Source organism: Hemibagrus wyckioides, linkage group LG09 (assembly GCF_019097595.1).
Source record: "Hemibagrus wyckioides isolate EC202008001 linkage group LG09, SWU_Hwy_1.0, whole genome shotgun sequence".
Classification (NCBI taxonomy): Eukaryota; Metazoa; Chordata; class Actinopteri; order Siluriformes; family Bagridae; genus Hemibagrus; species Hemibagrus wyckioides.
In genome coordinates this window covers 3294540-3318552 of record NC_080718.1, presented here as the reverse complement: position 1 = coordinate 3318552, position 24013 = coordinate 3294540, and the positions used below count along the sequence as shown (strand labels likewise).

Sequence of the window (24013 nt, the reverse complement as noted above, 5' to 3'; positions counted from 1 at the left end):
TCGGATGTAAATGTTAAGTAGTAGTAAAGCAGTAAATGTGATAAATTTGAACTTTTTCCACATCGGATTGTTGCATTGTTTTATTAAAGCAATAATATTCTATTATTGTGGTATTGTATCATTAAATTCTGGAACTAAAATCTAAACTAAACTAAGATCTAGCTATGTTATGTATAAAAAGAAAAATAAAAGTGAGAAACACCCATGCATGTAAAGAAACTGAATATAAATCTCTCCAATTAAGGACATCTTTACTGATATCTGAGTGAAAGAAACCTGAAGGACATGATACAATCACATACAGTAAATCATAAAACTCATACAAGGAATGATCCAAAGATCCAAGATCCAAACAAGCACCCGATTATATTTATGGATCATATTTAATATACAGTGATAATGTAGAATAATGTTATAATACATACTGATTTCTGTGTATTGGAAAACTAATTATTAATGAAAGCCATTTTTAATTAAAATTTGTTTTTGACTGAAAGTAGATTATGATTTTATGATTATGTGAGGAATAAGACGCATGAAGAAATGATCTTATAGGAAAATATTCAACAGTGGGTTGGTGTGATGTCACCTGATTTATTATCACCACGTCAAGGTTTAGTGTTTTCCAATATCATTACATCTTGAAGCATTTTATTCCTCTTATAACAATGTGAAACTAGTTAGCTCTTGTTATCGGTCACCAGTTAATAAGCCAAAAATTGTAGCTTGTCACATTACAGATATAAGAAAATGCAAGGTTTTCTGTCCTGAAGACTTTCCCATGTCAGAAAACATAAACAAACAGTTTTACCTCTGACCATTTCATAGATGTTTGCATATAAAACAATTTTCTCAGCCAGAACTACCGGTAGATCTGCTGTTATAGAAAATGAATCAACACCTAACAACTAAAAAGTATCGAGAATGGAAAAACACTGTTGTCTAAATCACAGGAATGACGTGTTCATTTTCATTTCATGAAGAGAAAAATCTGTTATAATATATTAGAGATAATCAATGGTGCTAAGTTGTTTCCATTGTCTTCTAAGCCAGGATTGACGAAAGGATAGAGTTTGTCAGTAAACAACTCATCAGTGAAAGAGTGTATATGACACCTGGCCTCTACATCATAAAATGAAACCAGACCCTCCTCATAATCCACAAACACTCCCACCTTCTGGGGTGTCTGTCCCAGAGAGATCACGATCTCTGAAGCTTGAAAAATGCAGCACTCGTTCCCATTCTTCAAAGCCATGGTCCAAAACCCATTTTCAGGTACCATCATAAGGTTCGCCTTCCTGTTAGCAGACTCTCTGACCACTCCTAAAGTCCACATCGTCTTCCCACTGACCTGCACCTCAAAGTAAAATCTCCCTGAAGAGAAACCCTGCTCTCCCAGGACTATGAATAAATATGTGAACCTTTTCGGATTGTCGGGGAGATTTTGTTGTGTGTCTCGGTATCTCACTTGCTTTCGATCACAGGACAGGATGAGATTGGGATGAGCTGTAACAGGATCCAGAGTTATAGCCACTGAAAGAAACACATAGTATGTGAAAGAAGAATGCAGGGATCTGTTGAATCATTAGCTTGTATACATTAAAATAAATTACATAAAATGTCTACACGTTACTGTTAAAACTGCAGGGTTTTTTTTTTTTAAAGAAAAAGAAAAAGAAAAAAACATACAATAAGTGGGTTGCGTAAATGTGTACACTTCTTAACTAATACTTTGATAGAACAAAGCCTTGTATTGCTTATTTGTTTGTGGGAGTCTACTCTGATTGGTCCAGTCCGCATTCTATGACCTTCTTCTTCTGAAGCCATTCCATAGTTGATTTGGGTTTGTGCCACAGATCATTAACATGGGTAAAGTTTAATATTTTCTTCATATTTAGCTGTTTAAGACCTGCTGATTTTAAAACAGACTGCTATTTGGAGCTGTCCGTGATTCTCTCTATCTTGGCTAGAGCCCTAGAAGCAGCCCCATAGCATGATGCATCCACCACCATGCTTCACCATTTGTATGGCTGTCTTCTTGTAGCACAAAATATACTTTATTATAAAAATACAAAAATGTTCTACCTCAGGGGCATCCAATCTTATCCGGAAAGGGCTGGTGTGGGTGCAGGTTTTCATCAACCAAGCAGAAGCCACACCTGAGTCTATTGAAAGCCAAGATCAGCTGATTAAACAGGTGTGACTCCTGCATGATTGGTATGAAAACCTGCACTCACACTGGCCCATTGTGGATAAGATTGGACATCCCTGTTCTACCTTGTAAAATGTAGGTGGGCTTGAATGATTTTTGTTGTTGTTGTTGAGAAAGGGCTGCTCTTTAGCCACCACCCACCATAAGAAGAATACAAGACATTGTTGTCACATTGTCTGGAGTAACCAGTACTTGACAGTCATTTTTGAAGGGACGTCTTCTTGTTTGAAATATCACTGGGATGCTCCATGTTCTCTATTTCTTGATCATTGAAAACGGGCACGATTTTATCTGCACTGAGCTATATATAGTTCTTGCAAAGAGCTGGCTAAATAAATGAACGAATTAATATATTCAGCACATTATTCCAACTGCATTAAAATTTTGTAGAATTTAACATTTTGTAGAAATGATACAGAGTCAATCTTTTTATATAGGCAGGTGTACATCTGAAAAGTATTAGAAAAAACACTGTACTTAATATAACGTAAAGGGTCATTTTCATAAGAAGGGCAAGAGGTTTTTATGGACTGGCCCTAAATAACAGTAATCAGTTGCAGGTATACTATACCACTTGATATGTCAGGGACAGTTTTTATATGTTAGCGAAAAAATCGGTGTGATACCTGCATACAGCTGAATCCGCCTCAAATCTGTAGAGATAACATGAATTAAATAAATGAAATGAATTACTTGTTGAATTTAATCGTGTATACAACAACAGTACAGGAAATATTTTTCTCACCTATGTCTCCAAGTGACTTAGACAGAGTATCGCAGAGCTTAGTCAGAGCCTCCCACAGACTATTCACACTCAGACCGGTGTTTAGACTGATGTCAGGCCAGTCGTTGGTTAATGGAGGTCTGTACACAGATGAGTAAATCTATACAGAGGAAGAAGACAGAAGAGGAACCTCTTAGCATGGGAACTGTAGGTCTGTGGAGTTTTGCACTGAGACTGAAGAGAGAGAGAGAGAGAGAGAGAGAGGGAGGGAGATAGAGAGAATAACTGACCTTTAGGAGATGTAGATGATCCTCATTGTTTAAGAGCTGCTCCAGTTCAGTATCTCTCCTCTTTAGCACAGTGATTTCCTGCTCCAGATCTTTAATGAGTTCTTCAGCGTGATTTTCCACTAGTTTTTGCTTCTTCTCTGTTAGCTCAAGCAGCTCAGATTGACTCTTCTGGATACAATCCACCAGGGCAGAAAAGTTCTCAATGCTGCCGGCGTTCTTGCTCACCATGTTCGTCTAAAAGAAGAAGAATCTATCACTTCTACTGCATTCCATCACAATAAACATATGAGTAAGAGTTCCTCAACATGGCTTTAAACTTGTACATATTTGAGACATAAATATTTATATATTATATATATATATATATATATATGAGACATAACAGTTATAAAGATTACTTTTCTGCATAATTAGAACTGCTTTAGATGCATAATGATGGGCCCAAATCCCTAACCCCAAACCCTAACTCCCAACCCCATAAAAGCTATAAAGGCCAGTTTTCTTCATAATTAGAACAGCTTCACATGCACAAAGATGGGCCCTATAACCCTTAACCCTAACCCTGGGCTTAAACAGTAGAAAATCATTCAAACCTTTAACCTAAAGCTGAGAAATTGACTAATCCCAACATTTAATTGATGAGCAGTTTGATAAGTTACACGTGCAAAGTATTTTCCTCTGCCCCGTATGATTCACCCACTCTGCAAAGCTCTACTCTGTTCTTGATTTCTTGAATCTTCTCCAGTCGGTCCCGGATCAACTTTTGCACTTCTTTCTTTGTCTTTTCCAGCTGATTCTGTGAACGTAAAATACAAATAATCTGAATTTATATTCAACGAAAATATCCTTAGAGGTATCTTGTACAGTGGCACCAATATCAGGGGTCTAATGTTAGGGGCGGTGACTCGGGTTGGCAAGCCTTTTTATAGGTTTTGGTTAAAATTTCTGTGGCTTTCGCTACAAAAACAGTCTACCATCCAATCTATCCAAGTTTGATGGAGATTTATTTAAGAATAAGCCAGATCTCCAGAAGTTGCTGACTTGCACTGTATGTTCTTTTGCAAATTTCACCCATGATTTTATATTCTTGAGGCTGATGAATCGTTTAGTTGTATCTGGTAATCCTATTGGATGTCTAAAGCAATCATTGCTGCTCTTTCTCAACTTTGTCTTTAAACTTGTTTACAATACATCCATCACAATGCAACTGTGAAGGACAGAAGATGGCCTTCTTTGAGCAATCATACCTTTATTAAAAATTTACTTCCTTCGTACATTGTGACATTTAATACAGTGGAAAATCTGTAACACAATTTAGAAGAGAAAATAGAAAGCTGACTGTTCCGAAGCTGAAACTGGAGACTCCTTCCATTAGGTTTCAATAAACATCTTCTAACCCAAATCTGTCATTATGTCTGTTAAATAACAGCCCATTCATTTCTAGACTTAGAGATGTAAAGTGCCTTCTAATCAGCGTATCTCACCTTCCTCTGTCCGCTCTCGTCCTCTATATGACTGATTGTGTGATTCCTGTGACCTCCTTCAACGCAGAACTCGCAAACGAACGTCTGATCGTCTCTACAGAACATCTCCAGAGGTCTCTGATGCTTTTGGCAAATGTAGTCTTCCAAGTTCTTCAAAGGGTTTATTAGTTTGTGTTTTTGAAGTTTTGTAACATGACTATGAGGCTCTAAATGAGATGTACAAAAAGTCATACCACAATCCAGGCAGGATTTTAAAGCCTTCTGCTTATTTCCAGTGCAAATATCACAAAGAAGATCATTTTCATTAAGAGGATTTTTCTTCTTTAAGTGCTCGACAATCTCGCATAGAGATGTGTTGATCTTGATTTCGGGTCTTTTGCTGAATTTCTCTTTGCATGATGGACAGCAGAGTTGGTATTTCTCCCAGTATTGTATAAGGCAGCTCTTGCAGAAGTTGTGTCCGCATGGAGTCGTGACTGGATCGGTGAAGATCTCCAGACAGGTCGAACACAACAACGACGTTTGAAACAGATGGGTCTTGGAGTCATGTGTAACTGTGTGATATATTAGGAAGAAGTAATGAAAGAAACAATATTTAAAATATTGTTTAAATTATTATAATGCTGTTGAAATCTTTGTAACTTCTTTTGTGCATGTTTTTGTACAAATGCCAAAATTATTTGATGCTAAAAAGTAGTGACTATACTATTAAAAAAAATGTAGTAATGGCCAACATTTCCTTTTCATCTTCTCGCCTTGTACATGTCAAGTTCTTGAATCTATCTCAGGTTAAAAGTAGAGCCAGAGCTTCATTTTAGCTTTTACTAGCTTCACGTTAACTTTTGTGCTTAATGATTATCTGCTGCTGAACATTTTCACTGTGTGACGATGTGTGAAGGTTTTCTCTATGGAACTGTTTAATTGGTGAAATAGTGAATGTAGCATGTGAACTATGCTAAGCTGCTGTCTTGCTATTTGTCTCATAATAAAGCAGTTTTATGGACTCCACTGCAACATGAGTTTTCTTTCTATGCTCCTGGAGACTAGATCACCCTATCCAACTTTACTGAATTTATGGCTTAAACTAGCTTGTGTTGGTTTAATTCTAGATTTATATTAGCTCAGCCAAAAAAAAAAAAAAAGGAAAACAGGAATATCAAAGGGAACATTCTCACACACTCACATCCTGGTTCACCTGTTTCTAATCACCATGCACTCATGCATTTAAAGTCTAACCTTCATAAAGTGACTTTTACAAGCATGCCAGTCACTTTACGGGCTTGACCCTGTATTTGTACTTAGTTTCCTGTTTTCTTATTTGAGCCCAGTTTGTTACTAGTACGCCTTTCGGTTTTTGAATTGTTTCTTAATGTGTCATAAAAGCTGCCTCATCTGCATGCCTATCATGACAATTGCATTATGTAACCTGCTTTAGCTGCATAAACATCAAAAAATCCCCATTAGCTTACAAGTAGTTTCGGTTTAAATAATAGTAAATAAACTTTACATAAGCAACCAAATATGAGAAATCAATCAACAGTACTAATACAGCACACTGGTAAATGATAATAATAATAATAATAATAATAATAATAAGAAGAAGAAGAAGAAGCCTTCATTATCACCACACCTACATTACAGCACAGTAGAATACTTTTCTTCACATATCCCAACTGAGGAAGTTGGGGTCAGAGTGCAGGGGCAGCTATGATACGGCGTCCCTGGAGCAGAGAGGGTAAAGGGCCTTACTCAACTGCCCAACAGTGGCAGCTTGCCAGTGCTGGGGCTTGATCTCTGACCTTCTGATCAAGGACACAGAACCTTAGCCACTTTAGCCACCACTGCCCATTAAATATACAGCATAGATGTGAAATCAGCCTTCTCTAGCTCTAGGTATGAAATATCAATGCATTAAGTATGCTTGTTTAGGAAGAACAGTATATAAATCCTGTAACTTACAGTAAACTGAATAAGCCATTCTGTTCCTTCTTCCTTTTCCTGGTTGGGATTTTCTTCTCTCTTGCTCCTATTTTTTTTAACTTGTACAGAAAGAAATCACAAAATTAAGTTAAATACTTTTTAAAAAATGGTTAAAATTAACTAGTAGCACAAGTGGGTCTATTACATAATATGCATTTATATCATACACTGTAATTGGACAATCAGTTATTCAGCAGCTTGTAAAATACTACTGTACTCGATGCAGTCCTCCTATTTGTGTAAGGGACAATAGTATTAATAACCTAATGTGAATGATAATATTTAACACTTTTGCTTTTTAACAGGATCTTGTTGTTGACGTTGTTGTTTACTCCGACCTTGCTTGGAATTTTGATCACCATTCGAAATATTCGATTAATTTAATGCCGTGAGCATGACCGCTCAGATAACAAGGAAATGTTTTATAGAATGTGATGCTGTATTTAACATTTATATTAAAATCACTTTCCATTTCACTTCTTCCTCGGTTCAGAGTTCACACTGATTTGACACAACATTTAAAATAACAAGGAAAATTTTGAATTGTAGTACATACCTTTTCTTTCTTTGCCTTATTGGCAGTGCCACAGCGGTGTGGGTTGATGGTCTTGCTCTTACATTCACACTTTCTCTTTCTCTTTTTCACTCTAGCAGATCAACTCGTATGACTGCTTTCTCAACTTTTATCTTTGTAAGATAAGGAAGGTAAAATCAAGAACAAAGGGTGAAAGTATCTACAGTATCACTGTAGTATCACTGTATCCTGAGAGAGCTGAGAGAGTTTCTGAAAAACTCAAATCCAGCAACAACCATGCCACAGATTGGTTGATTGGATAATTAGTTGAATCTGCAAGTTGTTCCTAATCACATCTGTGTATATGTTTATTTCAATGTTTGCCAGCTTCTCTTCTTTTTAGTCTTTGCCTTTATGTTCGGTTGTATCACAAAAGATAAACGGCAACCCTTTTGTTATGATCTGATTGCTAAAAATCTGGCAACCTTGAAGGTGTGAACTACATGCAGGTGATTTGTGTAATCTGACTCTGTGTGAGTATGAGTATGAGGGTCCCTGCTTTCCCTGCTTGATTATTGAAATAAATTTAAAAAGAGGTATAGCATACAATATAAAACAAACTGAGACTAAACAGTTTCACCAGATGGCGATAAAGCAATGTTTATCCGCTGAGAGCGAAGGAAGGATATCAAACGTTGACTGAAATGTGAACATTTACTCATAAGTCACTCATTTATTTAGACGTATTGTTGTATATTTGACAAAAGTAGATATTTTCCGATTAAATTTTATTAGATTACAAATTCTTACACGTCATGTTTGATACCGTTCTATTCGCAGACCAACTTGTAATTCTTTTGTTACCACCAGGTGGCGACATTACACAACATTTATATATATGCAAAAAAACATGCCGCATATATATATATATATGTAAAAAATTTAAAATAATAATTACAGCTATTTGAAATAGCTTTTTTTTTTTTTTTTTTTTACAAATAAAATATAGGATAAACGGGATACTTTTTGTTGTTGGTGAAAATAAACAACTGGACACTGAAGTATTTGATCCAGTCTATTAGTATGCATTACAGGACGCTTCATGAGAAGAAGGATTAGCATGCTAAACACTTTCACAAGCTCTGAAAGCAGCAATATATGACTGAAACTGTCCCTTGACTTGGTGTCTAGCTTTTTAAAGTTTTCTTCACATGAAAAAAAAATATATTAAAACATCTTAAATTACATTTTTCTGGATTTAAAACCAGTCAGTTACCTCTGCTGTATTGTTGGCTGCCATTTTGTTTCATCTAACATATTTTAGTCTAAATGAAATGATGTTGTGTGTGCCTAACATGTTCCAAACATTTTTCAAGATTAAGTGTATTAGATTTTGCTGATTAGATGCTCACCTCACTGGAGGTTTGCCCGTTGGCCACTTTAATAGGAACACCTGTACAGAACACCTATACGGAATGAGCGGGAAAAGTGACCCAAGTGACTTTGACCATGGCATGGTTGCTGATGCCATGCGTGCTGGTTTGGGTATTTCAGAAATTGCTGATGTCCTGGTGTTGTCATACACAACAACCTCATACAAAATGGTTTGAAAAGCAAAAAACATCCAGTGAACAGTAGGTCTGCAGGCAGGAACACTTCACTGATGGAAAAAAAAGAAAAGAACTGGTTCAGAAAGTGACCAGAAAGATAGGGTAACTCACTCATTACAACCGCCGTGAGCAGAAAGACAATAATGTTTTCTTAGATGACACTTTCTTTCTCTTTCTGCACGTAACACCAGACAGCCTCCATGGCACCCATGTCTCTATATAAAATGCTTGAAATGAAATGACTTTATATTTTGCTTTCTTGAGCAAAAAGTTTTTGTTTTTTTTGTTAGTGTTTGTTAAAAATCAGTGATTTTATCAGTAATAGGTAATATCAGTAGCTCTGTGCTGCAATATCTTGTCTCTAACCTCATTATCACTCTCATCAATCACTGTAGGCTTGGGTGTAATAATAAGTGCCACTACACTAAAGACTTTCCCATTGCAAACCCACACATTCTGGTGCTGGAACGACGGACCGACTACAATCTGTCCATTGTCAGATGGAAATAGTTTTCCTTCCCTGTTAGTAGTTCCCATGGCAAACTCCAAGCAGCTCTAGGCTTTCCCAGACCTCCACTGACTCTTTTCTTTTCAGAAAGAATAAAGGGGGCTCGTTCCTTTCATGCCACTTGGCGAGAGCATCATCTGACAGTGATGTCACGTTCAGGCTCAAAGCTTATTGGCTGCAAGAGAACGGACTACTCTCAGTCCATGAAGAGGAGGCAAAATCGGCTTAAAGTTAGAGCAGCGGGATGCAAAGAGAGAGAGAGAAAAAAAAGATCAAGGAAAGCAATTCTGATAGCTGCCACAGAAGACATGAGAGTCTTTTGCTAATAACTGACTGGTTGTATTGGCACAAATTTTGCAAACATCTCGATTCCAAGTAATGTCTCAAACAGAAAAATTTTGTTTAAAGATTTCATTCCAATTTTATTCCAATAAGTAGGAGACCATTGTAAAGCTGCATTAATATTACGTTGATTCTGAGGTAAAAATCATTCATTTTATGATAACATGTAAATAACGTGAGGGGATTCTTGCCAATCGAACAAAATAACATACGAAAAAAGTGCAATATGTGTGACAGCCTCACAAGCATGTCCTACACATCTACTACAATCACGGGACTTTCAGTAAGAACCTACTCATTTTGAGTATTTTTGCTGTTGTGTGGTTTCTGATTTGCTGTTTGCATGTTTGTGTCTTGAAGCATTCTTCCTCTACACATACTTTGGTGAATGAATTTTCACAAAAGAGAGGATAAAGCACTTCCTACTGAGCGTTTGCATGCCGAGAAACAAAATCGCAGTATTTGGGGCCAAGCTGACATTCATTCATCCCACATCAGTCCACTAGCAAGCAATCCAAATAATAACGATGACATGAGCGCTCACATTTGGCATCGCTTCAAAAGCAGGCCACTGTGTTACAACCAATCATGTTCTCGCTAATCCTACTGACAAGTTCATATTAAGGTTAACAGATGGACCATTTAAAATGTGTTATTATGGGCAGTGAGCCACTGTGTTTGACGGTCAGAATGCTGAAAAACTACAGCCGATTAGCTTCCAGTCCAATTGCTGTGCCTTTGTGACTGAATTAGCAGCCTGCTGTGAGATAACAACACGCTAGTAACATTCCATAGTGCATTGAGTAACTGGGGTTGGGAAACAGTATTACACATGATAATGAGCTGATATTTGACATTTATATGTTAATAGAAGGCACTACACATAGAAATGACAATTTTAGATATAAAAAGTCTGTTATTTGTAGGGGAAAAAAATGAAAACCTCATGAGGAAAATGTTTGTTGTACTGTATTATTTTATAGCTTTGTAAAGCTTTAAGCTCCACCCACTTGAAACAGTTATGCTATGTGTTATATATGCTGTATATCCTCTTCATGTATATAGGTTATAGGTCATTATGAACCTTACAGACAATGGAATGGACAAACATTGCAAACTTTTTCTGAAAATCTGCGTTTTGCTCAAATTTCTCAAAACGTTGACTACCGGCATTTTTTGTAACAGCCCTAGGTATAAACCATCCAAAGCTTTTTAGTTTTATACCACATGCAAACCCATATTATTCGCATGCCTCGTTTGCATGAATGATGTGCAAATTAGAAAAAGTCAATAGAATTTCAGCTGGAAGAAATTGATTGTGATTGAATTGATTGGAAAAAAAAAAAAAGTCCCTGTTCATGCTTTAAATATCCACTTTTCATATTTCGATTTTTATTGGCCAGGTCTGAACCAGATCAATGGAACGACACTCCTACGTAATGACAGTGAGATTATGTGATTACCTCCAAGCCCAAGATGAGTCTCCTCATGCCAAGCAAAGGTTACCACAGGTCGTTCCCCTTGAACCGAGTGCACACCATAAGCACAAACCCAGTTTATATTCACAGATGTCAAGTGAAGACGCATTAAACAGAGGCCAGCTTGTCCTCTCCCAGACTGCCCTTTTCAGCACACTCAATAGTTGATAAAGTTGGCTAACACTAAATGGTCATGGAGGGTTTATTTTTTCTTTTCAATTAGTTGCCAATGTGCAAAACAAAAGCCAAAGTCCAGAATTTAGGCTGTTTTCAAAGCATGACTGAAGCACTGGAAAAGAAATGCAAATTTAACTGCCCAAAGAAAAGAAAAAAGAAGAGAAAAAATCACCCAAAGAGAGTAAGGCATACCAAACTGCAAATAGAGTCAGAGAAAAAAGTTTTCTTTGGCACACAGCTTTTAAAAATAATAATGATACACTCACCAACCACTTTAATAGGAACCCCCTGCACCTTTGTGCAATTAGTCAATCATGTGGCATCGGCACAGTGCATAAATCCAGGCAAATACACATCAGTATTTACATCAAACATCCAAATATGGGAAATGCGACCTCTGTGAATTTGACCGAGGCATGGTTCCAAATGGACTGGACAAAATTTTCGGAAGTTGCTGGGATTTCATACAAAATAGTCTGTAGAGTTTTACAGAAAAAGGTGCAGACAACTAACAAAACAAACAAAAAAAAAAAACATATAGACAGAGACAGATTAAAATCTCTTGTTGATGAGGGAGGTCAGAGAACAGTCAAAGAATGGTCAGGACTCAGAGCATCACTCTTTACAGCCATGGTGAGCAGAAAAGCATTCAGAATGCACAAAATGACATAATTTGAGAGGGAGGGGATACAACAGGAGACGACCACATCAAAAAAAGGCCCACTAACTAACTAGAAATTTAAAAAAATACTCAGTAATTGTTCATTATTCATCAGTTTTATAATTATCTGCATTATTTCTTTTACAAGTACCCAGCCATGTCACTCACAAATTTCTGATGGAATTTTAATGAGTTCTTTGGGTTGATAAAGAATAAGGACATAATAATAATAAGATTGAACATAACATAACATTACACACCAAAGGGCTTGCAACACGTTAGAAATGCACCGTCATAAGACCTTGTGGTTTTAAAACCAGTCCAAAATCTCTTTCTGCCCTACGTGTAATCATTATTACTTGAGTAAATGCACTATATGCAATTTACTTACATAATTAGACGTTATTGCATGGCGTTATTAATAGCGTTCTTTATCTCTGCTGAGGCTGTATCTCTATTGATCAAGATTGCTTTGGTTTAGCGTTAATAAATAACTAATTACAACATTCATAACTGTTCGAAATAATGCATAGGTTACCATGGTTACCATATCTCAAGATTTATTTATTTATTTTTTTGCATCTGCAGGAAAATTGCAGAAATTTTCTGAAGAATACTTCAAATGTATTTTATTTTATTTTTTATAAAATTAAATTAAATTAAATTAAATTAAGTAACATAAAATAAAATGAATTGTTTGATTTATTATGTTGATTTAGTGCCATAAAAAATAAACTAAAACTGTCTCAATCCTCAGTAACTCACTATTCTTTTATGTGCATATAAAAGATAATAAATCTACGTACAGATTGAAATATATATAATATATAATGATTTCCATTAGGTTGATGGTTACCGGATTATCTACCTATATACAATCTTCAAACAAGGGCATCTTCACCCAAATTCTGACCAGATAAAAACGACTTTATCCGTAACAAATGAGAACAATAAAGCTCAATTCATACCAAAAGCTTAGTTCTACACGGGAGTCTGATTTAAGTAGAGTTCAAATCCACACCAGCTGTCAGATGCTCCATAAAAAGTGACTTGTAAACTACTTACTGCATAGAAATAAGCCCTTTTTTTCACGTCCTCGTTCAGTCGGCTTTCTATTCATGCTTGGAAACGTAAAGAGCATCACAAGACCCATGAGATAAGTAGTGCTTTACAACTGCTGGAATAAAGAAATATTACAACTTGCTTTTTCTTCTTCCTGTGATCATCGTCAACAATTTTCTTGAACAATTTGAATATTATTAAACCAGAAAATGTGATAAACTACAATGCATGACTGGAAAAGAACATTTCACCTACAGTTCACCTGTTAACAGAAAAATAATATTATTTACAGTATTTTCCATGTCTCATGACGTGTAATAATAATAGCTGTGGTTACAGTGGACTGGAAGAGGGAGTAGATTTTTCTTTCTTTTATATTTTAGGTGATTTATGTGAAACCTACAGATTATTGTGAAGGATACTGGTCTTTATCTGTGTTTAAAATGTCATATTGCTTTACTCTAGATACACAGTTGTAAATGTTGCACAGAGATGGCACCCCAACCATGACATCCCCTATCTTATTTTTTTTTAACTTATATCATAGTCTCTGAGAGATTTAACCAGACATCAAGCGATACTGGATCAGTGAGCGTCTAATAACGTGTGTGTGTGTGTGAGGACATAATGTTCAGCTTCATTCTGTGTTTCTTTCTCTTCTAAAACAGCAAAATCCTGGCAACAACCTTGACAATTATAGACATAATTTAATTATGTCTATAATTGTCAAGGTTGTTGCCAGGATTCTAACTGCTTTAGACTCTCCATCTCTCCTGTATCTCCGTGTTAATAAGTAACTACATTGAAGAGATGGGAGTAATTATGTTGATTCTTATCTATTTAACGATCTGATGGAGCTTCATACCGTCGGTGTGACTTGTGTCAGTGACTTTAAAATGGCTCAGTGGGTAGAAGTAGGACGCAGAAACGCAGGATATTTTCAGGTTTTTTTATTTGAGTCAGCTTTACACAAACGTTCAGTGATCAGATCTCCATTACTCACTTTTATTTTCATATAAAAAGCAGTTCAATAAAAAAACAAAACAAAAAAAAAAACATGTCCCATGACTTGGAACAGTCTAGGTTGTGTAAAAAAAAAAAAATTTAAAAAAAATGAATGCTGCTCGGACATTGTCAAGTTGCCAGGAGTAGACTGAAGCATCCTTGAGTTGGATCTTTACGCCTTCTCATAGGTGCGAACGGCTTCGATACCTTCGAAGGTCAAAGTCTGCGAAGGACAAACCAAAGGTAAGTGATGATGTTATTAGTTGTGTGTAATACATCTACTCACAAGTAAGAACTATGACATTAAATTTACTAGTTCATGGACTAAGAAAGGACCGTGTCTATGTAACGTACATGTACATACAGTAGGTGTAAAGGATTCGGTTTATTCAGCCTTAGTAACCGCCTGGTCAGGGTTGGTTATTATTTAAATCAGGTGACAAATCTGTTTACATCTTGGGATCCGACTTCACACATCGGTCTCACAATGCTGACATTTTCACCTCCTGGGATTCCTTCCAACTATTTTTGGGTATTTCCATGGTACTTAGGCCACGCCCACTTTGGGTTTCTATCTGAACACGAATACAGCACATACTCTACCATCCGAATATACCTTTTGTAGTATAGTAACTTTCTGTTACAAAGATTTTTGTTTTCTTACTTTTTACATTAAACAGCTTGAACACTGGAGACTCTCACTAATTATCCATCCCAACAGCTATCTCTGTAACACTGCAAATTGTTTTAATATTATGGTACTCAAGTGTGTCTGGTTGTCTGTCTATATGTGTGGCCCTGTGATGGACTGGTGACCTGTCCAGGGTGTACCCCTGCCTTTCACCCAATGTGCGCTGGGATAGGCTCCAGCAGACCCCCATGACCCTAATTAGGATTAGTGAGTATAGACAATGGATGGATGGATGACTGGTACTCAAGACTCGTGTTCATGTTTATTGAAATGTTGCAAGAGAGCATACTAAGTCAGGCGTATTTAACTGAGCTGGTGGATATCAATGTACATTATTAACTGTAATGTATAAGATATAAAGTGAAAAATGATCTATTTTTCTGATATCAACGAAGAGAAGTTTTGTTTTTGTTTTTACCATGATCATTTTGCCGTCCTTGATTTCTCGGACGAACTTGGTTTCTTTTCCGTCCCACTTCTGCACATGAACAAGTTTGTCTCCGTCCAAGCTAACTGTGGACTGTAAGAACAGATGAATGTACACAATGTGATTTACTGCTTATTTATTTTGTGACCCATTTTCTTAAACATTGTTATTCTATGCACATAAGAAAACATTGTGATTTCGTCTAGGATTTTGTGTTTCAGACTATAATTGGATTCTTGAGTATGATGCATAAATATTTATCACCAAGATTAAAATGAATGAAGGAATGAAACATCTAAGGGTCTAACCTTCACATTCCTGTCATCTGCAGTGGTTTCGTCAAACTCTTCTCCCAGTTTGAAGGAGATCTCAGTGTTCTTGAAAGTGCTCAGCGTTTTAACGGTGACCTCGTCTCCTTCGTGGCTGATGACGATTGTGGGTTTGGTGACATTTCCTACTTGCCTTGTTGCAAAGCCAACACCTGGAAAATGTTTAGAAATGAACACAAGACTGATCGATCACAGCGGTTTGAGCTGAACCTAAAGCTGCACTGTGTATATTATTAATAAATAGTAATAAATGTACAATTTTTGTTGTTCATCAGTCCTGGTCTTGGTTATCATTTATCAAGTTAAAAACGTCAAAAAAGATTATTTTGTTTTTATTATCTTTTAAAATAATAATAATAATAATAATAATGACTTACCCAGTGCTTTCATGTACTCATCAAAGTTCTGGCTGTCTATCAGTTTCCAGGTCGCACAGAAAGCATCAACCATGTTGAAAGTTCAAGTGTGAGTCCACCGGCACACAAAAAAATGGCTCAGAGACAGGAGACTGACTACAAACTGTAAAAGTCCAGTGTAATTAATACTACACAGAAGGCGGAGCTACAGCCCTCTGCTTCTGATTGGATGGGTTCAGGAATTCCCCGAGTAGTGATTGGCTCAGATAAATGGCGAGAACCAGCACTGATAATAATCCAATAAGTGTGTCACAATGGCGTGTTTAACCCATTTAAGCTTAAGTGCATATTAATTATTTGTTGCAGGCATGCTTGGGCAAAATATATAAATAAATAAAGTAAAAGTAAAATTGATTGTTTGACTTGCATGTTGATTTATTTCCATAAAAAAAAACAAAAAAACAGCCTCAATCCTAAATAACTCTTCTTAACTGTTATTAAGAATGTAGAAATAACTGTTCTTGTATGTGCATGTAAAAGACGATAAACATTATAATGATGAGTTCAGTAGGATGTTGTGTTAAATTGTGAAAAATAATCATAATTATATATGTCTAGTGCATTACATTGGATGTAAAAAAAAACATGTATATGTGAATATATATATATATATTGTACATATTTTAAACATACATATTTTATACACAGACATTCATATATATATATATATATATATATATATATATATATATATATATTCATATATACATGTTTTTTTACATCCAATGTAATGCACTAGATATATATAATTATGATTATTTATTAATTATATTAATTATGATTATTTTTCACAATTTAACACAACATCCTACTGAACTCATCACCCACATTATACACACAGAACAAGAAATATGTTTCATTTGAATAACTTTAAATCTTTTTGAAGTTAAGCCTTCACCAACTAAATTCCTTCATGTATCAAGCTTCAAATCAACCCAAATTACCAGTCTGTCCACGCTTCGGTCTCTGAAATCCAATCCAAATGAATCTACACAGGTGAATGTCGCCCCCTGCCGGTAAAAGGAGTCTTTACAAAATGCGCAGCATTGAAATATCAGTCGATACAGTGTTTAAATACTTTATATTAGACACAAAAACAAAAAGTGTAAAATAATAATCATCGATTCTTGTATCAGCCTTATAAGTGTGATATAATGGGTTTATGTGGTTTTGTATCACATTTAGTGGCATCACCTAATGTCGATTCATTTCCTGGAGAATTAAAATTGTAGCCTTTTGTGTTGCATCAGATCAAATACTATCATGACAGATACGGTGGTATCATCTCATATCGCTATTAATCTCTGTCTCAAGAATCTCTGACATCGAAGTGCTCATGTGTCCTCTGAATTCCACACGAGTTCCTTTATCTCACACAAAACACATATAACTCAACCATGGAGGATTTTAAAATTGAGAATGTCTCAGAAGGACCCAAATAACGTTGGGGAAGTGGAATTATGGAGAAACATAATGAACCACAAATGGTGCAAATAAGCTACTCCTAGATGTCCAGATGTCTAGATATCTGAAATCTATATATTTTTTTCAATATTTTGGTCATTTGTGGTGCAGACTGTTGTCTTTTTAAACATGTCTATAGTTAAACTTAACAAAACAGAATTTATTTTGTCTTCACAAAAACAAAAAAAGTCTAAATTTCCCTTCAGTGTAACACATTGTCTGACTATTATATTTACAGCATATTTGAAATGTAAATATTTGCTTCACACAAGGTTTCTGGAGGAAATTGAAAATGGCACTCTATTGCGCTATGTATTTATTTACAAAAATCATGAGGATTTAAGAAAAATAAAGTTAACCATAAAATATTTTTTCGCTTCTTCTTCTTATTATTATTATTATTCATTTTACAATATAAAAATCTGCTTATTTTTTATTTTTATTTTTTACTCTTTGTCCAAATTACCCGACCGACTGGTACACATCCTCTAAAATCCACTAGATGTCAGTCTTATCTCAGAAAAAGTACCCAGGACACCCTGCTTGATATCATCTCAGGAATGAAAAAAAATAAAAATAAAAAATGTGTCGACGAAAAGATCACTCAGAGAGCTGGCAAACTCATTTCACAGCCCCAGATGAGAATCTTTTTTTAAGATGAGATTTAGTTAGAGATCGGGTTGGAGACAGGTTTTTTCTCATATATGGTGAGGAATTTAGTGCAGTTAGAAAAAGTGTTAAGGAGGAACATGCTGAACTTACACGGTGTCACTGAGGATAAGACACATCACCATTTATATACACACACACAAACACGCACACACACACACACACACACACTACGGTGTGAACAAGTGAAGTACAATTTCTCTCTGATGGAGGGAAAAATGGAGGGGGAGAAGTAAAGGAATAGGGATATGACAATATGACTTCAGGGTATGTTTAATATATGTGTCATAACCTCTCTCTCTCTCTCTCTCTCTCTCTCTCCACTATCTGTATATTATCCTGCTTTTCCCCATCTTCTCTCTCTCTCTCTATGTGTATATATATATATCTGTGTATTATCTCTGTGTATGCTTTTCCCCCAGTTTCCCTCTCTCTCACTTTTCTCACTCTCTTTCTTGATTTCTTTTTTTTTTTATGTAAAGCCCTTTAAATGCAGGTCAATTTAAATGTCATGTAATAAAATAAGGATTTCTGAAGTATCTAACATATCTATATTCTTGTAGCAGAGCAGCTGAGATGCGCTAGGCGTCTGACTTTCATTTAATTTCTCCAGACTGATATCATTCTGGCCTTCTAAAGTATAGCAGAAATAAATAAGCTATTAATAAATAAATAAATTATCATGATATATATCTAATAAAACACTTTAGGTTGTGACGTTAGACAACAATAATCAAAAATGTTTTTCTGTAATAGCATATCTCTGGAGTGCTACTTTCTATTTAAAATAAAAAAATTAAGGAAGTATATAAACTCGGGATGGATTTTACCGGTTAGATTGACTAGCCTGCTAGCTCCAGGACAAACAAAACAAACAAAAAAAAGCTAAGAAATACATCATGCAAAACTGTACATTTTCTTTAAAGGTGCTTAAGTTATGATTGATCAAGCGTAGAGGTAAGCAGCTGAAGTAAAACATTTTTTTTTTGTCCTTGAACCCACCACTTATTCCAGTTAGATAGCTGGATGTGTTAGCATTTTAGCTTGACCTGAATAATGTTATAATACAATAAACGTGAAATTTGGCTCATGGTGATCCTAATCAAAGATTTCCTTTGCGTTTACCGTGCTGTTAAGTGTCACCTTAAGTTTTTATCTGACTGTCACTACTGGTGTTAGCTAGGTAGCATCTTTAGCTAGCGTCACCTGCATTCTTCTACAGGAGAAAGTTCATTTAAAGTATCACCACAGGCAGCTACAAGATTTCTTGTCAAGTTTCTTGGAGGTTTTTTCACATAGTAAAATTGTCTAGCTGTTTTGGGCTCTGTCCAGGTTATTTATACTAGTTCCAAAAAAAAGGCTGTTGCAGCTTTAAAAAGTGCACCAAGGAAATAAAAAGTCTAGGGTAAGACTAAGTTCACTTTAACCACGCTATAATCCACATCTCTGACATCTTCCATGCCTTGAACCGAGTCATGTGATTTTACTAAATGCCGGAACGAGTTGTCCCGAGCTGAACCTCAGAACCAACAGCCACAAGGCAGTAGAGTGCGTCCTGCTTTTGTTAGTGTTGACAGAAAAAAAATGTCTGCGAATCATGTTACAATACAAGCTGCAAGAATTTAATGTGTCAGAATGACATTTTAGCCCGTCATTGTTTATTTTCCTTCACATATATACGTACAGTAAGAATTCATTCACTACTACGCGGTAGTTATTTATAGACACATCAATGTGGTGATTAATGTAACCAAGATTACATATGAGCCATTTGGCTATGTTTGACACAGTCCAATCCCCCTTATTTAAGCGCTTGTTCACTGCTAAGTGTAAGCATGCTCAGGCAGAAGCAGACTGTGCTGTTTCCAATTAGGCTTCTAGTCAGAATGGCATGTCCGGCTGGCTGTGATTTACACGCTGCCAAAAAGAAAGAGACAAAGAGACTGGCTACGATTAAAACGGCGATGTTACAGTTTGGAAATGATGGTTTCCATTGAAAAATACTGCTTTTGTGACTTGAATCTCTGCTCACGCACATAACCAAAGACTCCCTGTCTATTTCAAGTACTTTAGTGACAGCCGGTTGTATTCGATGCGATGACTGACATCTAATATCGACCAATCATTCAACGGTGAAAATATAACGATAGAGCAATGCCTCACAATGTCTAATCCCCGGCATAATAAAATGAACTGTAACACTCACTCACGCACACGTGAAAGCAAACAGCCATCTGCATTCACGATTTCTAATTTGTTTCGAATGTTCCAAGCCTGTTATGTCTTTCTGGGTTAGTGCCGTGTTTCTTCTGAACACCAAACATGGTAAACAGAGAAGTTTTAGCCCTTTCTGCATATGCTACTCAGGAATCAGAGAGAATTAAGACCAGCTTTAAGAGAGAAAGTAGAGGAAATCAAAACTTGATGCTGGCGCTCTCTCTTTTCAGTCAAAGTTCTTTTGTATGATGGCTGGAAGCATCTGCATCTGATCCATAACATCTCAACCCTTGCCATCCTCCTCCTTGATAGCTGAGAACTTTGCCAAATTGTTTGTTAAGAACATCAACAAAAATCTTTCCTACATCACAGAACCGCTCTACCCGCTTTGATCTCCACAACACTTTTCTCCTGTAGATTCTCTTGTCCAACAATCCAACCACCTGTCCACTGGATTTCATTCCTACCATAATCCCAGATCCATCTGCTAAGACCTCCTCCCTTACATCATTGACATCCTAAGGACTCCATAACCTCTGGTCATCAAGACAGCAAGTCCTGAAGTAGGCCACACTGGATACCCTAGTTCTTTCTAAAAATGATCAACCATAAACTATTCTATTAATTGTATCCATCTTACCCAAAATGACCATTAAAATTCTAACCTGTCTTGACCAGAAACTAGTCCTGTTGGATGTTACTAAGTTTCATTTCATTAGATCAGCTATCACCCCTCACAAGAATCTTGTGTCCATTCTCAGGAATATTGGGGTAAGTCTAGGTAAGGTGTGCTGACATGTTGGATCTTACTGTACCTGGATGATTGGCCATACCAGTTGGCATAGAAGGGATCTGCTCCATGCAGACACTCTGCTGTTCCCTCACAAGGCTATACCTACTCTATAAGTGGGGTCATATCCTGTAATAGATTTCCATACCACCGCTATGCTGATGACACTCAGTTCATTACCTCTTTTTCCCCTGATATCTGTCTGTCTCATCATAAATGGCTGCATCTGTCACTGCAAGCAATTTTGGGACCCTGGACAGCCAACTATCCTTTTCTCCTCACATTACTATCCTGATTCAGTAATACTCAGTTTCGCAATATGAGAAAGATCTGTCCATTTCTATCCACACTTGAGGCTGAAGGTCTGCCCCTGTATGGTGAAATGGACAATGTACATCTCCCCTACTGCTGTAAACAAATGGTGTAGGATCCCTCATTATGCACTCACCTTATATCGCATAGCTGACTACTTTGCTCAACCCAAGAACTAGGTGAGGGAGTATTAAGGGTATCCTACCCATTCAACTGATCAAGAATGCAGCTGTAAGACTTTTACTCAAGACTTCCCTAAGTTCTCCAACCTCACACCATTGCTACAACATGACTTGACTGGACCCATTAACCCTCGAGGTTCAATGTGTTTTCTCCTTCACAATCTGAACCAATCAAACATGACTATGGGAAATCTATATAAATATATGGGCTAGAAAGAAATCAGCCTTAGCTTTGCTTCTTCATGGCAACTTGTATGCTTTTCGTTCAACTATTGAGTTGACCTCAGATTCACAAGAATCTTTAAGACATTAAAGTCCTTAACCTTGCTAGTCCTCTAAGAATCACCAATAAACGTCTTAAGGTGGCCCTTAAGTCACCTTTTTGAACTTCTAGAATCCTTGGCCAAATTTTTTGCTAGTCGTTCAATACAGTATGACACAAATTTTTGCCCCCGTTCTACAAATGCACACGTACCTCAGTGTCTTTGTGTTAATCTGATTTCTGAGATGAGGAAAAAACAGCTTCCAAACTTTAGTTAGCTCCATCAATCCATATTACTAGTAGTTAATCTGAATGGATATACTGCTTTTTTTTTTAGTCTAAAGAGTTCTTTAAGATCATAAGGGATCACAAACCCTAGATTTACTGCTGCTAGTCATCAAAGTCAATTGTGAGTGATTCTATAAAACTTAAATTAAATACTTCTGGGCAGATTATCAAAGAAATATCCATCTATCAGTTTGGGCAATCTGCACAGATCCCATTTGATCTCGTACTTTAAGTCCTAAATGTTGCATTCATGAAGAAATGAGGAAAGTCAAGAAATCTCTCTGAACTCCGTGTCCAAATGCAGCATTCCATCACAACACAAATCTTTCCTTAGCAATTTTGTTTGTTTTTTTCTCCCTCAAGCCAGTTTTAGTGCAGCTCAGATTTCTTCTTCAAGGTAATTCATCTCAAAGGAAATTAAAAGAGCAAAGGTCCCACACTTATTTAATAAGAAGAAACTCGAAAGGAATTGTCTTTCTTAAAAGGCATATTGTCTTATTTAAAAAAAAAAAAAAATCCTAGCCATCACAAAAAGAATTTTTAACATTATTGAATTCTTAAATCTGATTAATCAGATTGAATCGACTGAGCTCCAGGTAAAAGACAAATCAATTTTACAGTCATTCTTTATCTTTTCTATGGTAACAACTTACAGGTAAAAGCTGAAACTTTAACTGATCTGTCACAGGAAAGGCTTCAGGACAGAAAGGTTTGTGATTGCTGCTTCTTTGTCTTATTAACATAAAGGGAAATGGTGCACTTCAGTCAGCTTCACAGGTAGTGAATCAGTATATCGTGTATACGACAAAGGCTCAATTTCTATGACTCATGACATCCCAACTGGCATTAAACACTCATTAGACTCGAACAAACCACATATAGATGTTAAAAGTCGCTAACATAAGTAATGATCTGAGAGCTAACAGCAATAGCAAGCTACTGATTTTTTTAATGTTGCTACTTACTACATTTATGTTGTTCGGAGAACATTACTACTGGGACATCCTTCAAGCAGCATTGTAGCCTAGCAGATTCTTTAAACTCATTAAACACTTCAAACAAACTGATTACAGAACGTCAAATAACGTTAAAGATCGTTTAGCAATCGCTAACAACAACAAGAACAAGCTACTTACCTTTGTACACTGCCACTTTATTCAAGTTGGCCGGCTTCAGTAATGGAACATAGTTTGCACTGATGCTACCTGGTTTTTGTGGGGCATTGTGGGCATTTTTTTAGGGAGCGATTTTGCAACTGAGACAGAAGTCCAAATGGCCAACTCTCTGGATAATCGTCCTGAGTATGGAACTAGGGAGCTGATTGAGATGCACCCAAAGATATAAGAAAGACTGGTGAGGGAGTGAAATGTTTACTAGTGCTAGAGTAACTTTTATATCACAGACAAAATTAGATGACGATCATCTTTTAATAAAAAACACAACTGTCAGTGTCGCCAAGGGCTTTCGTAGGAAAATACTTTGAGTGGTATCAGTAATTCCGCTTTATCACAACACACTGTTGGTGATTATTTTCCTACATAGCACCACATCTCAAGTGATTTGGTTTTCTTACCCAAGACAAAGCTTATTAAGTAATTTAAACTATTTCAGCTAAGTTTGCACCATTGACCACCATAACTTTTTCAGATATATCATAGTCCACATATTTTAAAGAGAGGATTTTTTTTTTTTACAAAGTGTTTGGCTGTTTAGTTTTTAGCTTTTGAATCAGGTTCCTTTGTCACATACTTAATGCAATTTGTTGACAGATTTTTCTAGAACGTTTTATGTACTGCTGAATGAATTCTAAACACATAGTTCAAATGCCTATTTTTCCCCTTGGAACAAACCCCATGTGGTTGACAGAGCTTTGTTCCCACACATGTTTCCATTTAGCTGCACGGATAAATAGGAAACTC

At 36.3% G+C, this 24013-nt stretch overlaps 2 protein-coding genes across 2 annotated transcripts; both read right to left on the bottom strand.

Annotated features, from left to right (window-relative positions):
* Positions 1-75: 75 nt before the first annotated feature.
* LOC131359656 (E3 ubiquitin-protein ligase TRIM39-like) lies at positions 76-7976 on the bottom strand. The gene is made up of 8 exons (XM_058399689.1): positions 7247-7976; positions 6670-6749; positions 4711-5264; positions 3927-4022; positions 3227-3460; positions 2958-3096; positions 2839-2865; positions 76-1533 (listed from the first exon to the last, which is right to left on the bottom strand). Exons 2-8 carry the CDS (start codon positions 6686-6688, stop codon positions 995-997), a joined length of 1608 nt encoding a protein of 535 aa, XP_058255672.1. The 5' UTR covers positions 6689-6749; positions 7247-7976; the 3' UTR covers positions 76-994.
* A 6001-nt stretch (positions 7977-13977) lies between these two features.
* Positions 13978-16028, bottom strand: fabp7a (fatty acid binding protein 7, brain, a). Its single transcript, XM_058398423.1, has 4 exons — positions 15872-16028; positions 15474-15646; positions 15157-15258; positions 13978-14270 (listed from the first exon to the last, which is right to left on the bottom strand). The coding sequence occupies exons 1-4, from the start codon at positions 15942-15944 to the stop codon at positions 14220-14222; spliced, it is 399 nt and encodes a 132-aa protein (XP_058254406.1). The 5' UTR covers positions 15945-16028; the 3' UTR covers positions 13978-14219.
* Positions 16029-24013: the final 7985 nt, after the last annotated feature.

Coding starts and splice junctions, on each gene's coding strand:
- LOC131359656 (XM_058399689.1), bottom strand. Junction 4,023..4,710: donor ACGAGAGCGGACAGAGGAAG/GTGAGATACGCT, acceptor TTACGTTCACAG/AATCAGCTGGAAAAGACAAA. Junction 1,534..2,838: donor GCGGATTCAGCTGTATGCAG/GTATCACACCGA, acceptor TGTTTCTTTCAG/TGGCTATAACTCTGGATCCT.
- fabp7a (XM_058398423.1), bottom strand. CDS start 15,944: ATGGTTGATGCTTTCTGTGCGACCTGGAAACTGATAGACAGCCAGAAC. Junction 15,647..15,871: donor TGAGTACATGAAAGCACTGG/GTAAGTCATTAT, acceptor AACATTTTCCAG/GTGTTGGCTTTGCAACAAGG. Junction 14,271..15,156: donor AGGACGGCAAAATGATCATG/GTAAAAACAAAA, acceptor TGTCCTTCGCAG/ACTTTGACCTTCGAAGGTAT.